We start from the raw sequence: 17,995 nt of genomic DNA, 5'->3' as shown, positions 1-17,995 counted from the left end.
GCTCTTCCTCACTCGCGTCTGACAGACGCGAGTAGAGGAGAGCCGATCGGCGGCTCTCCTGACAGGGGGGTTCGCGCTGATTGTTTATCAGCGCAGCCCCTCCTCGGATCGCCACATGGACCACCAGGGAAGCCCACCCTGGACCACCAGGGAAGCGGGCAAAAAAAAAAAAAAAGTCTTGAAGAAAAAAAAAAAGTCTTGAAGAAAAAAAAAAAAAAAAAAGTATTGAAAAAAAGCAATAAAAAAGATGCCAATCAGTGCCCACAAATGGGCACTGACTGGCAACATGTGTAAATCAGTCCCGCCCCACAGTGTCCATCAGTGTCACACCACAGTGTCCATCAGTGCCACCCCACATTGTCCATCAGTGCCACGCCACAGTGCCCATCCATGCCCAGTGCCCACCTATCAGTGCCCATCTGTGCCACCCATAATTATCCATCAGTGCCGCCCATGAGTGCCCATCTGTGCCGCCTATGAGTGCCCAGTGCCGCCCATGAGTGCCCATCAGTGCCGCCCATGAGTACCCATCAGTGCCGCCTATGTGTGCCCATCAGTGCCGCCTATGTGTGCCCATCAGTGCCACCTATGTGTGCCCATCCGTGCCGCCTATGTGTGCCCATCAGTGCCGCATACCAGAGCCGCCAATCAGTGCCACCTCATCTGTGCCCGTCAGTACTACCTCATCGATGTCCATCAGTGCCATCTCATCGGTGCCCATCAGTGCCGCCATATCAAATGATCAAATACCACCAAAAGAAAGCTCTATTTGTGGGGAAAAAAGGACGCCAATTTTGTTTGGGTACAGTGTAGCACGACCGTGCAATTGCCATTCAAAGTGCGACAGTGCTGAAAGCTGAAAATTGGCTTGGGCAGGAAGGTGCGTACGTGCCCTGTATGGAAGTGGTTAAATATCTTCAGCTTAGACATGCCATTCAGTCTCAGTTCAAGACCCACTTGTTAGCTAGGACCCAGACTCCTATCCTTAACAAAATAGCCCAAAATAATACAACGAAAAGATTAATTTTACAACTATACGACAAACTGGGGGCCATGGCCATAAATAAATCAGGGTTGCTCAGGAGTAGAGAAAAATGGGAATAAGACTTGGGGTTAACGCAGGAGCAGTGGAGTAGGATCCTAAACAGAGGGGTCCAAGTATCTATTGCCCCAGCACAGAGACTGTCTCATTTATTCCTAATACACCGGGTCTACTACACTCCGAAAAAAATGTTTCAATTAGGCTGGAAACAGAGGGATGAATGCCCTAGATGTAAGGCTCCAGGCGATCTTGTTCATATGTTCTGGAGATGTCCCAAGCTCTTCAGGTATTGGACAGAGGTCATTAACAAACTTAACAGTATCTTTGGGACATCTCTAGTGACAGACGCTAGAACTTGCCTCCTTGGAGACCTGGAAGAGCATAGAGCCCCATCAGGAGCACTGGAGGGCATACTGCGAGGCCTATTTCAGGCACGCAAATTAATTGCGCAGCGATGGCAGGCACAAGGTCCTCCATCTGCGAGGAATTGGATCGCAACTATCAATATGTTGATAGAGAGTGAGAGAGCGACCTTTATCAAGCAAGGGAATCGTAAAAGGCTCGAAAAAGTTTGGGGACCATGGCTGAGAGACACAGGATTCCCTCCTTAGAGATATAAGGCTGACACGAACAGTAACCTCCCTTAGCGATAGAAGTTGGAAAACCTTTAACACTCCAAAATATAATAAAAATAAGATGGACCAGAACGAGACATCTCCTTAAAAATGATTCTTGAGCTGGAGATCTGGAAGAGGCCACTCCCCCCGGTTCCCCCTGTCATTCCCTCTTGCTGCCCCAACTGTAACCCTTTAGCCGACATAAGTAAAATGTGACATAATAGCTGTAGAAGGGGGAGGCGGGGAGGGGGCGAGGAGAGGGGGGAGAGGGGGGAGAGGGGGGGGAGACGAAGGGAGGGGATGGGAATGGGTTAGGATAAGTTGTTATATGTACAATATGGTTAGTACTGCTCTTTGTTTATCCTGGAAATACGTATTGTATGCAATGTGAATGTATATGAGCAACCATGTAAAATACAATTTTTTGGAAAACAATAAAGAAAAATTAAACTAGAAAAAAGAAAAAAAAAGTTTGGTAAGAGACGATTTGCACTTTTCAGACTGTTACAGCGTGACAAATGTGCTATCTCCATTACAAACGCTACTTTTATCGAAGGTGCGCTCCCATCTCATACTTTATTCTGAGCATGCGCGGGTTTCTTAGCATACACACGATCGTGTTTCACGTCGAAAACCAGCCCGATGAGGAAATTGAGACTCCCGTAGAGGAAAAAGAGAACTTGTTCTCTTTTTTCCTCATCGAGTTCCTCGACAGTTTCCTCGATTAAAAACATACACACGGCCGGTTTCCTCGGCAAAAAAGCTCTCCCACCAAGTTTCTTGATGGATTCTGTCAAGGAAAACGGTTGTGTGTACGAGGCCTCACTCTATCCAAAATGAATGAAAAAAGTGTTGCCTATAGTTCTACTTTACGCACAAATTTCTGATAATTTTATGGAGAGGAGTAAGAAGATATAACCATTCCAGTAGTGCAGCAGAAAATATATAGCACAGTGAGGAAGGTTTGTGGTCCAGGATGATAGGACAGTCAAAATTAGAAGCAGCTTGATTTACACAGTGTAGCTCAAGCCGGCGGGAACTCTTTCCGTGCTGCCCCCTGCAAAGTGCTTCCCTAGGCCTGGGCCTTGTTAGCCTAGGCTAGGATACAGCATTGATGTGAACTGCTTCAACTGTTTCATCTTGCAGCATGCTACTTGCACAGCACGGTGCAGATAGACGTGTGACCAAAAAGGCCAATGTTGACTGTGTTCACCATTGCTGCACAGTTTCTGTACTGACCATATCTTTGTTGATGAAATTACAGAACAATAGTGGTTACTATCTATATTCTTTGTTTTCTGTTAATGTTATAAATCTCTTGCCTTCAAAGAATACTGAAACATGCACACCCTAAGCAAAAAAAAAAGTCTGATTATCTTACTGATTCTAAAATGTTTACTTCTCAGGCCTCGTACACACGACCGAGTTTCTCGGCAAAAACTAGCTGGGATTTTTTTTTTTGCCGAGGAAACCGGTCGTGTGTAAATTTTTCGACGAGGAAACTGTCGAGGATCCCCTTGAGCCAAAAAGAGAGCATGTCTTCTTTTTCCTCGACGGGAATGGAGAAACTTGCCTTGTCGAGTTCCTCGACAGCCTAACAAGGAACTTGACGAGGAAAACGATGTGTTTCGCCCGTCGAGTTCCTCGGACGTGTGTATGAGGCTTAATACAGACTCTTATTTGTTTACCTATAAAAACTTTAAAAATAGAAAGGTAGTGTGCATGTGAATAAATTAATGTTTGGAAAAAAAAGGAGGATTTTTAATGTTGCTATGACCAGACATTTTACTAACACGTAAGTAATTTTCATATGCATTGTTAAAACACATCGGTGACTTGCAAATATCCTACATTTACATGTGTTTGCTTTCTTTTCTCCACATTTTATTCAACATTATTTACATTCTCTAAACCTATTTCAATTAATATTGCCACCTGTTTCTCTTATAATTCCATTAGATAACAGCAAGCCTTTACTTTTCAGCATAGTCCACTGTTCTGCACACAATAGACTATACCTTAACAGATGCCTTCATTTAAAAAGTGTTTAGTGACCAATACATATATATATATATATATATATATATATATATATATATATATATATATATATATATATATATATATATATATATATATATATATATATATAATTATATATATATATATATATATATATATATATATATATATAATTATATATATATATATATATATATATATATATATATATAATTATATATATATATATATATATATATATATATATATATATATATTAGGGCTGTTACTGATTAACGTTTTCATGCTCGATTAATCGATTTTTTTTAATCGATTAATCTACTAATTTCGATTAATTATAATGCACATACATTTTTCGGATCACCACAAATATAGTCCCCACTGTAATATCCACAGACATCTCCCTCACTGTAATATCCACAGACATCTCCCCCACTGTAATATCCACAGACATCTACCCACTGATCTCCCCCACTGTAATATCCGCAATCACCCCCACTGTAATATCTACAGACATCTCCCCCACTGTAATAACCACATACATCTCCCCCACTGTAATATCTATAATCACCCCCACTGTAATATCTACAGACATCTCCCCCACTGTAATAACCACAGACATCTCCCCCACTGTAATATCCACAATCACCCCCACTGTAATATCCACAGACATCTCCCCGATGTAATATCCACAGACATCTCCCCCACTGTAATATGCACAGACATCTCCCCCAGTGTAGAATACACAGACATCTCCCCACTGTAATAGCCACAGACATCTCCCCACTGTAATATCCACAGACATCTCCCCACTGTAATATCCACAGACATCTCCCTGACTGTAATAGCCACAGACATCTCCCCCACTGTATAGGAAGATTAGTGCTTGCTTAGTCTTACCAGAAAATCCGGCCTAACATGAGCAGTTGAGGCCGGGTGATGACGTTAGCGTGCCACTCTAGGCTCACCTAGGCCCCCCACAATTCACTATCTCTCAATTCTGCAAGTGTTCTAATTTACTATCGCCATTAGGGACACTTTTTGTCTGCCAGGGACAATCTCAAGTTTGCAGGCAGAAAGAATAGTATATATAATATAAAAACTGCATGCAGGGCACTGGACATAGCATTAGGGAGATGACATGATTTGATACAGTAATGTAATCTGTAAGATTACAGTGTACTGTATGTGTTCTGTATTTTGTACTTTTTGAATTGGCCACTGAGCTCTGCCCCCACGCGTCGTGGAGCTCGCACGGAGCCCGGAGCATCGGGCGGATGCTCCGGCAGAGGACACAGTGGAGGGACATCGCAGAATCCTGGTGAAAAGGTAGGTATTCTGTACCAGGATTCTGCAATGCAATCCTGAGTGTGGCTCAGGGTTACCACTAATGGTACTGAAATGTAACCCAGAGCCAATGGGGTTAAACTTATACCAAGGGTTACTTATACCCAGTGAAGAAACTAGCATCAGGTGATACACAAAGAAGTAACAAATCCTCCTGCATAATTTGTACCTGTTTACCTGCAGCCCTTTCTTCTCTACAGCCATTTAAAGTGTAGAAACTATTCAACCTGTCTGAAGTTGCACACTTCCAGGCTATTGGAGGGAAGAGTTACACCCCCTTCACATAGCACACAAAAACAGAGTTAAGGCTTGTAATTATAGGCTGTGTGCTGGATTTTCTTCCCTGTCACTGCTTTAGGTCTTCATGTTAGGAAACATGTGATTCAGCCTGATAACAGAGGAATGCATAAGCAGAGAAAAATGGCAATTAGTGCCCTGAATTGAGACAAGTACACACTGTAGAGGGATATGCTTTGTTCATCAGCCACTTTATAATAATATTATCAAACACTGTGTTAGCCAGTACTTAAAATTTTTCTGTTCAATTTATAATGCAACTATAATCCCTGTGTAATAAAAAATAAAATGCTGTATATTTTTATATAAATGACAATGCAAATGTTGCAAATGTTATTGTAAATGTTCCACAAATATGCATTGTTAAAAACAAAATTAATTGGAAGCAAAACCTTGCCTAACTTATTATATATATATCCCTCCACTGCACTTGGGGAAAAAAAACTCCCACCATGCACCTATGTAAGTCCAACTTCTGTTTTTTTTATAGGCTCTTGCAATTTTATACAATATAAAAGTAAAGAATTTTATGGGCATCTATTTTTGGAAAAAGTATGTTTGTACATAATTGTAGATTGTTATTCAGATAGTACTGGGGGTGTGGTATTAACTAAGATTTGCGGGATAACATTGGATTATGTTTTCTGAATATGCAATTTGATTATAATAAAATGTCCTTTCTCATATCATTTTGTAATGCCACTTACACGCGATCGGAATTTCCGACAAGAAAAGTCAGATTTTAAGCTTTTGGTTGGAAATTCCGACCGTGTGTAGGCCTCATTAGACATTTTCTGTCGGAATTTCCGACAGCAAAATTTTAGAGCTGTTTCTCAAATTTTCCCACGGGGAAAAGTTCTTGTCGGAAATTCCGATCGTCGTTATGCAATTTCGACGCACAAAAATCCTACGCATGCTCAGAATCATTGAACTTCATTTTTCTCGGCTTGTCGTAGTGTTGTACGTCACTGTGTTCTTGACGTTCGGAATTTCCGACAACATTTGTGTGACCGTGTGTATACAACACAAGTTTGAGCCAACATTCCGTCTGAAAAAAATTCACGGTTTTCTTGTCAGAAATTTCGATCGTGCGTACCCGGCATAAGAAAAATCACTTCACTCCTTCCACTGTCTTTTGCGTAGTCTTTAGATTGATACAGGTAGCCTAATTTAATAAAATGGTAAACAAAAACTACATTTGTATTTCTAACAGATTCAGATTCTTTCACTCTCACAGTTGGTATCTAAACAACTGAATCTAATTAGTGGACATCTTATTTAGTACAAGCAAATAATATGATATATAATTTGCAGCTTTTTAATAGCATGTTCACACCAGTGCATCATGGTAAATAAAGCCCAGCAAAACATAAGCATTGCTGCAATATGTGTTAATCCACTATATATTTGTTGGTGTGCAGCACCATTCATTAATGCACTGTGCTGTAACACATGACAGAACATGGCAACACATGGCATGTTTTGTATTGTGGTGCATTATGGTGCACTACAAAAAAATACAGAGAGGCCCAGTTTTTTTGTGCGCTGAGGTGTGTTGAGCTCCATTTTAAAAAGACTGCCTAATGAGGTGTGCCACATTGGGAGAGATTTACTAAAGCTGGTGCACTCAGAATTTGGGCATGGTAGCCAATCAGCTTCTAACTTCAGCTTGTTCAATTAAGTTTTGACAATAAAATCTGGAAGCTGATTGGTTTCTAGGCAGAGCTGCACCAGATTTTGCACGTTCCAGTTTTAGTAAATAACCCCCCATGTGTCTCAACACACACAATTGTGTGCATTGTGAAACATTGTGACCTACAATAAACCTGTCAAAAAAAACACAGAGGATGTTATTTCTGGCCTACTTTTAAAAATGGTAGTTGCCTGGCTGTTACTCTGGCTCACTCGATCCAACAGTTGTTCTTTAAGGTGAGACTGGAGGTCAAAGGCTGATTCATAGCAACCAGAGCAAAGGTTTACCTGGGGAATACCTGGGAACGTTGCCCCAAAATCTATATTTATATATATTTGTATCTAATCTAATTTAGCAAGCAAGATCAGAACAATAATTATGGTGCAGATTTGTGACTCCTGCCCTTGCAATCCCGGTCAGCCAACAGCAATAGCTTTACAAATATCTGCGCCAGATTTATCAACCTACTTGTGGTAATTTTTCACCTTATGGTCAAAGTGGTCAAGGGCTGGTTTCAGTTTTACAGTAGTTCTGCAATAGGTCTGAGCAGCAATTAGTCAAGCAGCAATATTATAGTAAATTCTTCTTATAGTCCTTCTTATAGTCCTTCTCACTATTCTTGATTTGCACTGCTTTGATGTGTTGATACATTTTAAAGAAATGTCTGTTGTAATGGTTTAAATTAATAATAAAATACATTAAACACTTGATTATGTATAATAGTATGCTAATGGTTCTAATTATTTTATCAAATTGGCATGCTAGTTTTGCAAATATTGTGAACAAAAACTATGTTCCACACCGTTATTATTGCACTTAGTAAACAATAACCAGACTAATCTGTTTTTAAATGAATACTAAAAAAAGTAGTATGATAAAAAACAAAGTAATAGCAATATAAAAAAAATATATGAGAAGAAGTGAGATTTGTACAATAAAATGCAATGAAACCATTTGTCTGGTAAAAAACAGCTAATATTATTCCACAAAAGGCAGGTCTCAAATCATTCTCCACAGGAATGTATACACAGATGTGTTGCATCTGAGTCCTTGTGTTAGGCATTCGGCAACTTTGTTGTTAAGAAACTAGCTATTACTAGGGCCGCCGACTTTGAAGAATAACCAGCCACACTGGGGTTCCCAGCCTGAAAATATGTGAAATTTCATGTCAGAGACGGGGTGCATAATTTCTTTGCTCCAATACTGAAGTCCACAGAAGACATGAAGGCTTATTTTCTAAAAGGCATTGAGAATTTCCACATTGTGTCAATATTTACTTCAATTATCCAATGATATGAAAAGTAAATTCCTGTTTACCTATTTTAACTGCACACAATTGTATAATTGAAATTCAGTTCTCCTCAGTTTATTGTGTGAAGATACTCAACTCCTATAGTACAACAGCCCAGTGAAGTTGGTAGGGCTTATCTTATTTTAAAGGGTATCCTCAATAACTAGGGCGATGGATTTTGGGGCTAAATGAAGGCCAAACATTAGAGGTCAAAGAGAATGAGATCACATAATTTGAACGAATAATATGTATCATTATTTATGAGGTAGAACCTAGGGCAGTGCGGCTCTAAATAGAAATTATCAGTGAAGATATCAAAATAAACAAATTTGCGCAGTTATTGACACAAGTTACAGTAAGTATCTCCACAATCAGGGTAAGGGGGCAAGTAAAACTACTGGGTGCTTCAGTGATAAAGATTGTATCGGTTTTGAAGCATGGTGCTCTGAACAAAACAAATGTCATACATATATATATGACATTATTATCGATCTGTAAATCTATATTATAAAATATGCACGAGGCTTTCAGCTTTGTGGTTCCTATTATTCAAATATTACCTGTCATATGGGAGAAGAAATTGCAGTTGAAGCTGCACTGAGCACAGACTATAACTATAAATTAGCCCATCAATAAATGTTTAGATGTTACTGATTAAAATAGGAGCATGTTTCATTTGCTGCTCCTTTGTGCAGAATGTTGTCCTTACTTGATACAATTAAAGACAATGAACTTCACAAACAGTACAGTGTTATTCATACCCACATTACTAGGCAATTATTAAACAATACTATATTTCAGATCTCTTTGATGCAGGAAATAATCTCAATTTCCTGGTAGGATGAATAATACATTTTGTCTTTGAGCAAAGCCTTGACATCTTTCTTAGTAGAGCAAAGGCTTCTGGGAATCTGAAACTTCTCAATATAACGGTTTACTTAGCCTTTCCAAGTGGTTTGTTTCTACTGAGTTAGTGTCTAATGCTTAAAAACAAATACGAGTATTAGCTAAACAAAATTTAAACAAGAACAGATATAGAATAAAACACCTCCAGTATTTGCTTGCTTGGCCTCTCAATTGCTACGCACACACAGGTTTGGCATTTCTATTTGAAATAATTAAACAACTAACATATGCATTAAAACGAAAATGAGTCCTCTCCTTATTTGAAAAAAAAAATGTTAAGCCTAGATTATTGCTACAGGAAAAAATAAATAAAAATGATGAAAATGCCAGAGGACCAAATACTATATTCCAACACCCTCATTCTACTCATACTATATGTATATACAAAAAGGTATTTAAGCAAATGGTCTATTTGCCCTGAACAAGTTTAAATGATCAGGCAAAAGATAGTGAATATTCAAACAAACACTAAGAGAAAAAAGACTTCTTTTAATTTGTAAGCTTTACTTTGATTTACAGCTATATACTTTTTTCGTATTGGTCAACCTAATTTACATGGTCAGCACCCTGAAAAAAAAAATATCAAGAATACACAAACAACACAAAAACAAAATAGATAATTCCAATCGTGCAAATTTTGCTTGTCTGTATAAAGCACTTCTTGACACAGTCATGTCCATAAATCCAAAAATATACATTACTGAGACTGAAGCCATTCGTTTCTTAAGGCTATACAAACACTAAAGAAAGCATTGCAAGAACACGTAATCTGGATTTTTTGATTCTTCTCTTTGTGACTCCTCACATTGACTGCGTAGTCCAAGTATTTGTCTCAGAATAACAACAAAAAAAGTCAATGATCCCAACAATAAATTCCGATATTGACTTTACAATCACAGGTACAAATTGCTTGGGTCGATAATTTCATTTATCCTAAAGATCACTGTCGTCTAAAACTAATTAGAGGCGCAGTTTCCCAAGGAAATGTCAATATCATAGTGTATATTTTACCTAGAAGATAATTCATTCTTCTACAGAGACAATCAGAGAGGGATGTTGGAGATAATATCTTGTTCCACCACATTAATGGCTACGTGGACAGTCAAATCCTTGCTGTTCTCTCTTGCATTCCTTATAATGGAAAAACTAAAAAGCCAGAGAAGGTTGAATATTTCCATCCTCCCATGAGGTTGCCCCTGTCCAGTCTTAGGTGCACCTTATCGGCTCTTTCCATATGCAGCAGGACCCCATTACTGGCTGCTTCTCTGGTAACATCCTGATCTCCAGCAAAGGCAGAAATCACTGGGTAGTTGTTTTGCATTAGACTTACCTGCATAAAAGAGAAAACATCATCATTTAGAAATATGGCATGTGGTTTTAAAGACAGGCCCACTCTATAAATCTGCCTAATAGCCTATTTCATTTAATCACCCATTTGACTGCAACATTATTGAAGGGCATTTTCAATATCTATTATGTATAGCCCACCCACAACCCTTCATGTGATTCTAAGCCATGTATTTAGTACCCATTATAACTATTTTATTATGAGATTGTATTATTTGTTATTTTTAGACATTATCTGGTCCATTTAATTGATAACAAGCAATTAGCAGACTGCAGTAGCCCATGAGAGGTAGTTAGCAGTCGCCTTTCATTATCTTGACTGTTTTCAACTGAAAGTAGGTGCAATCTGATTGGTTCCTGAGGGGTACTGCGTTTTGCACATTACCATTTATTTTTCTGTTGTCTTAAATAATAAATAATAAATACGCCTGTATATAATTTAAGCATTCCACACAGGATTCATTTATACTTTAGTAAAATAAAACCAAGCTTTTCTTGAAGGGCAAAAGGAAAAATATAAAGTGAAGTAACTCAAAGCACATGCTTATGATCTTTCATTCTTAGAATTCCCCTAAACTGTTAAAAGGTGAGATCTAACTAATTGCTATGGGTTGCTGCACCTTTCCCAGCATCTGTGTTTAGTCATTCTTCCTTATTAAGCAATATATATCTCTAAAAATAATTGAATACTTAATAGCATGTAAGCTTGTATGTTACCAACCTGGATCGTCTGTCTGTTGTACACTTTGACCACGTGAAAACTGAAACTGTAGATTCCTTTCCTGGGTGCTACAAATGCACTGGAGGCAAGATCAAAATGGTTTCCAATATTTACTAACACCTAGAAAAAGGTTAAGCCACACTTGATCAATCACGATAATAGAGCATGGTGTGCATCAGTAACATTGTGAAACCTTGTAACATCCTCATAAATCTGTTGTGCTTTATGACAGCTATTCCTATAACATTTGGTAGAGCTTATAAGCCTTTACCGTAAGTCAACCTATCCTATCATACAGAATTTAAAATTAGGTGCAAAGACAAGGTAAAATGTCTTCCTTGTCATATATAATATTAATGTGCTTCTAGGGTGACTGCTAAAATAACAGTGTGAAACTAGGGCATTATAAGTAATACTGTCAAGGCAAAGAATACCATCCACTTTTATATTCCATCAATATGCACATAAAATTCTCTGTGTGATAACTCTACAGAGACAAGTTTACAACAATGCAGCAGGTCCATTCTCCCCATATCTGAAGGCTTTGAAGATTTCATTGGCTATTTTACAAGGTGACATTTCTACAGTCATTCTCCCCAACTCACATAATGAAACCTACAACAGGTGTATTCATTGCTATATTTAAATACTTATTCTAGAGTGTGGATGGAAGGCATTACAGTAAAAGGCAATTAACATAAACAGGAAGGTAGGTCATCATAACTTTACTACCCTTTATGACTTGATGAAAAACCAATTTGCATATACTCATCAGATTAAGAAGAGCCGGTGCTTAAGGATCTTCTGCTTGGAAGAAACTAACAGTCAACATATCCTTTCTATAGGTATTACTATAGCAAATAAACACTTGCTACAAATATCCTTTCAATCTACAAAATATTTTCAAATATTTGAATGTATAATTATTCAAATACATCAGTTTACTGAGTATGGATGCCATTTTTTGAATGCAGCTAAAAATACTTTCAGCATTCCAAAAATAGATGCTTAGTGAATTGAACTAATACCAGTATAAAAAAACAACACAGGGTGTATCCTAATAGTTATTGTTTCTTTAAAATACAGATTCCAGAGCCTCTGTGTAGGATATCTCAGTAATAGAGAATTGACTTGCTTAAATCCCTTTGTCAGTACAGGCATACCCCACTTTTAAGTACACAATGGGGTTTATTTACTAACGCTGGAAAGCGCAAAATAAGGCTCATTTCTGTACAGAAACCAACAAGCTTCCAGGTTTTATTACCAGGCTTAATTATACAAGCTGGGGTTAGAAGCTCATTGGTTTCTATGCAGAAGTGATCCTGATATTGCGATTTCCAGTGTTAGTAAATAAACCCCATTGTGTACTTAAAAGCGGGGTATGCCTGTATGTGTTTGCATACACAAAGTGAAGAATAAAGTAATTAACACAAAGGACTGCCAACAATATCAGCTATGAACATTTCCCATTTTGCTAAAAGGCCAGTGATCTGATATAGCTGAGTATTTAATAATACAACCCATCTTTGTTTTATTTGTATTTGTTATACAGTATTTGTAAAATTTCTGATCCACACATTTGGCAATAGTCCCATTATGTTAAATATAAGCAACATGGTGAAAAAATACTGTTCACAGCATTTGTATTTTTCTTTTTTTATTGTATTATTTTTATTTGATGTTTACCTGTATGATTGGAAGTGGCCTTCAGTGTAAAGTATTTATTTTTCAGACCCACACCCAACTAAAGCAATGCTGTCACTTCATTTTAGTGTAAGTTATGAAGCAGACAAGCCAGCCGTGTAGTGTAGTTTCGGATGATTAAGTATTTCATCTTCACCGACAATAAAACAAAGCAATTAAGCGGTGGCCTTAGCCATTTTTCCACTTCTCTTAGCAATCATGTACTAGCTTAAGAAACAAGTAGGAAAGGAAATCTAATTCAAAGGAAAATTGATCTAAGCCAAAGGTGAATCATCACATTGTCAAATGGGGAATGGTGTCATACATGGCATGTCATCTTATCCAGTTAGCAGCTCTACAGTGTACATGTCATTCCTGTCCAATTCTGATTACAGGGAGATCAGGGAGCTTAGCCTTACTTTTCAGGATTGTATGTCTATCTAGGACTTGATACAACTCACACTGGGCCAGGTGAACCTGTGAAAGCAACTATCGACTGTGTTTGGTGTCACATATCTACCTGATCAAAATAGATAGTCATGGTGCGGTTGCTCATCTCAGAGGGCTCATGGTTGGTGTTCCTAATTGCAGAAAAGGCCACTTTGGCACTTCCAGAACGCACCGAAATGCCCAAGGACGACGTGATGGCTCCATCTGAAGACGGGTTAGAATCACACACCACCAAGCACTTTCCTTCCAGCACGATAGGTTCCGTGTCGTTCTGAGCTCCGGCTGTAGGTGGCGCCAGCAGCATCAGCACCATGGACAGCAGCACTTTAGCAACTCTTAGGAAGCTTTGCTGCCACTTGAAAGGTTTCAGCGCTGCTCCGGCTCTTCTCTCTCCTGCAGCATTTCCCCATAGACTCATCCTGCTACAGCAAGCACGGCAGCCTCCGACTTGTCTCTGTCTTCGATGTGTCTAAACACCGCTGGTCTGCTCACTGCGTTCACTTGGCTTGTTGGGCTACACCTACAAATAGAAGCAATAATTCAATACAGGAAACATCGCAACTTCTTCAAATCATATCTTCTATATACACAGTGCAAATGGATCAGCTTTGCTATAGGTCCTCTGTATCAGTATGTTAAACGTTACACAGCTGTATATTGTGTATACATCCTCTGTGAAAGCATGTTAAAGCCACACACAGCTCTATATTTGCTATTTATCTCGTGTATTACTATAGTAAATTACCACACCACTCTATTTTTGCGATGTGTGCTTTGTATTTTCTATAGTAAAATATCACACAACTCTATATGCTTTGTATTACTATAGTAAACTATCACACAACTCTATTTTTGCTAGTTATGCTTTGTATTACTATAGTAAACTATCACACAACTCTATTTTTGCTATTTATGCTTTGTATTACTATAGTAAAGTATCACACAACTCTATTTGCGCTATTTATGCTTTGTATTATTATAGTAAAGTATCACACAACTATTTTTTTTGCTATGCATGCTTTATATTACTATAATAAAGTGTCACAAAGGCTATATGTTTTGTATCACTATAATAAATTATCACACAACTCTACTTTTGCCACGTATGCTTTGTATCAGTAGCACACCAACGATGTTTTGCTATTTATGCTCTGTGTTAATACAGTAAAGTCTCACGCAGCTCTGCTTTTAATGTAGATACTCTTTAATAGTATATTGGTGTGTGTGTATATATATATATATATATATATATATATATATATATATATATATATATATATATATATATATATCTGATATGCATTTCTTGGATATAGACGTTCTGTATTAGCATATTAAAGTCTTTGCACAGCTGCATTTTTGCTATAGATGATCTGTCATAGTATAGTAAGCTCTAATACATCAGTATTGCTTTGCTATAGGTGCTCTGTGTATGCACATTGCACACTTGCACATCTGTATTTCTTTGCTATAGATCCTCTGTGTTGTTATTGGAGTAAAGTCCTGTTCTTTGCTATAGATCCTCTGTGTTGTTATTGGAGTAAAGTCCTCTTTTTCTTTGCTGTAGACACACATCCCCATTTCTTTGATTTCACGTATTAGTATGTTAGTTTTACACATCTGTATTTCTTTAGATGCTCTGTTTTAGTCTTTTAAACTCTTACACATCTTATTAGCTTTGCACAACTGCATTGCTCTGAATTATTATACTAAACTCATATACCTCTGCTGTCTTTGCGATATGTTCTGTAGTATACCGCCGTGTTGTAGTATTTTTTTCTTTTTAAGATGTGTTACTATTTTAAACTTTTACACTGCTGCATCCATTTGCTATAGATGATCTGTATTAGTAGATTACAGTTTTACACAGCTCTTTAACTTTGCTATGTATGCTCTGTATTAGTAGAACCAAGTCTTGCACAGCTCTGTACCTTTGCTATATATATATATAAATATATATAAATAATAAAAAATATATATATATATATATATATATATATATATATATATATATATATATATATATATACATGCTCTGTAGTAGTAGTAGTAGTAGTAGTAGTAGTAGTAGTAGTAGTAGTAGTAGTAGAGTAAAGTCTTGCACAACTCTGTATCTTTGCTATATATGATCTGTATTAGTAGATTACAGTTTTACACAGCTCTTTAACTTTGCTATGTATGCTCTGTATCAGTAGAACAAAGTCTTGCACAGCTCTGTACCTTTGTTATATATATATATATATATATATATATATATATATATATATATATATATATATATATATATATATATATATATATATATATATATGCTCTGTAGTAGAAGTAGTAGACTAAAGTCTTGCACAGCTCTTTATCTTTGCTATATAAATATATATATATATATATATATATATATATATATATATATATATATATATATATATATATATATATATATATATACAAGCTCTTTAGTAGTACAATAAAGTCTTGCACAGCTCTGTAGCTTTGCTATATATATATATATATATATATATATATATATATATATATATATATATATATATATATATATATATATATATATATATATATATACATGCTCTGTATAGTAGATTAAAGTCTTGCACAGCTTTTTTATCTTTGCTATATATATACATGCACTGTATTAGTGTAATAAAGTCTTGCACAGCTCTGTAGCTTTGCTATATATGCTCTGTATTATTAGACTAAAGTCTTGCACAGCCCTTTATCTTTGCTATATATATACATGCTCTGTAGTAGTAGAGTAAAGTCTTGCACAGCTCTGTAGCTTTGCTATATATGCTCTGTATTAGTAGATTAAAGTCGTGCACAGCTAGATCTTTGCTCTATATATACATGCTCTGTATTAGTGTAATAAAGTCTTGCACAGCTCTTTAGCTTTGCTATATATGCTCTGTCTTAGCAGATGAAAGTCTTGCACAGCTCTTTGCCTTTGCTATAGATGTCATTAGTAGATGAAAGTCTTGCACAGCTCGTTTTCTTGGCTATAAATGCTCTGTATTAGTATAATAAAGTCTCACACAGTTTCTTTGTAACAGAACGATCTTAAAGCACATGCAATCCCAGGATTAATACAGTAAGCCATCTAAGATGCCTAGTTTCTCCCAGAAAAAAAAAAGTCTCTCCGCTAGTCCACTATTATTCCTAATGACAAGAAGACTGCAAATTGCAGACAACCTTAGACTTCCCTTTAACTGATAAACTTCTCAACATGCTCACCCCCTTTCTGATCACCTAAAGGCCACTATCTAAGAAGGCAAAAAAAAAAAAAATCGATGATTGAAAATGATCACTGTCAAAAACTAAAGAAAGATCAATTGGGCAGCAGGCAAGTTATCAGGGAAAGTGAAGGCTGGACCTGTAGGTAGGTTATAGAAGCAAAGTCAAATCATAAGTTACATCTCTGCTTCTTTTTTTTTTTTTTTAAGTTTATACTAAAGGACATTTCTAAGGAAAGGCTGAGAGGTTGTGTAAGTAGAAAAAAAAAAAGAAATCATTACCTGGAACGTCCATTGTGTGACAATACAAATCAGGCTGGCTTCTTGGTTGCCTATGAAGTTGTATTGCTTAGACACAACGATCAGGGGTTGTGCAGGCAAACACACAGAAAAACAGGAGTCGCCTCATTCTCGCCCGCCCATTGCTAACAGTCTCTATCTCCCTCCTCTCCCTCTCTTTTCCTTTCTCTCGTCTCTCTGCCTTGTCTCTTTCTCCCTCCCTATGACTTACTTTACATATCTGTCATTTCCTCTCCCACTCTTTCCCCTCAATGCAGGAGTTCATGGCTTTTTTTTTTTTTTTTTTTTTTTGCTGTCCTGCACATATTATCCCCACTGACACTCATCATTTAAAGTGATCACCAGGGGGAAACCCTCTTGAGATTGCAAAGGGATGAAGAGTAGGACCCTTGTGCTCCATTCTGCAAGCAAATATAGGATCAGTAGTCATCAGAAACTTAAAAAAAAAAAAGGCACAACTAAAATATATTGATAATCACATGCCATCATAGTTTGTTTTAGCTATCTTTTAGTTTTCTCTTTTTTTTTTTTTTTTTTTTATTAGAAACTAATTGGAAAGGATAATCTCACAGCCATGCACTTATTATCAATAAATCTGGCAAAGCATTTTTATAGGCTTGTGTCCACATAGCAAAGTGTTTTCTTCCCAGCACAAAGCTTCATTGTTCGTTCTGGCAAACGACTTATTTATCAAGGCTATTGAACCTTCTGTTACATCCCAATTAAATGGAAAAGGCACCCATGAGCTGTGTATTGATGGTTTAGTGGCGACATCTAGTGGTCAAATTACGAATGTGCGATTTAACAAGCTCCTTGCTACTTTTGTTTCTTTCAGTGGGAATAAAGGCTTTTCTAATCCTTAATTAAGTCTTTTCCCCAGTGTGAAGAGAGTATAGTGTGAACGTTGCCATGATGATGTATGTCGCAGCCAGTCGTATCATCAGTTATAACTGCATGTTTCACTGAACACAGCAGGTGGTGTCATTGCCCCGCAGTAAATGGGCATTGTTGTGGAATGTCCTTAAGTATTTAAA

General features: G+C 37.1%; 1 protein-coding gene across 1 annotated transcript; it reads right to left on the bottom strand.

Annotated features, from left to right (window-relative positions):
• Nucleotides 1–9,684: 9,684 nt before the first annotated feature.
• CBLN2 (cerebellin 2 precursor) lies at nt 9,685–17,133 on the bottom strand. The gene is made up of 4 exons (XM_040353899.1): nt 16,944–17,133; nt 13,487–13,936; nt 11,284–11,403; nt 9,685–10,545 (listed from the first exon to the last, which is right to left on the bottom strand). The coding sequence occupies exons 2-4, from the start codon at nt 13,832–13,834 to the stop codon at nt 10,348–10,350; spliced, it is 666 nt and encodes a 221-aa protein (XP_040209833.1). The 5' UTR covers nt 13,835–13,936; nt 16,944–17,133; the 3' UTR covers nt 9,685–10,347.
• Nucleotides 17,134–17,995: the final 862 nt, after the last annotated feature.

This window comes from Rana temporaria, chromosome 5, assembly GCF_905171775.1.
Source record: "Rana temporaria chromosome 5, aRanTem1.1, whole genome shotgun sequence".
Lineage (NCBI taxonomy): Eukaryota > Metazoa > Chordata > Amphibia > Anura > Ranidae > Rana > Rana temporaria.
The sequence above is the reverse complement of the archived record's forward strand: the minus strand, read 5'-3'. Positions and strand labels throughout refer to the sequence as shown.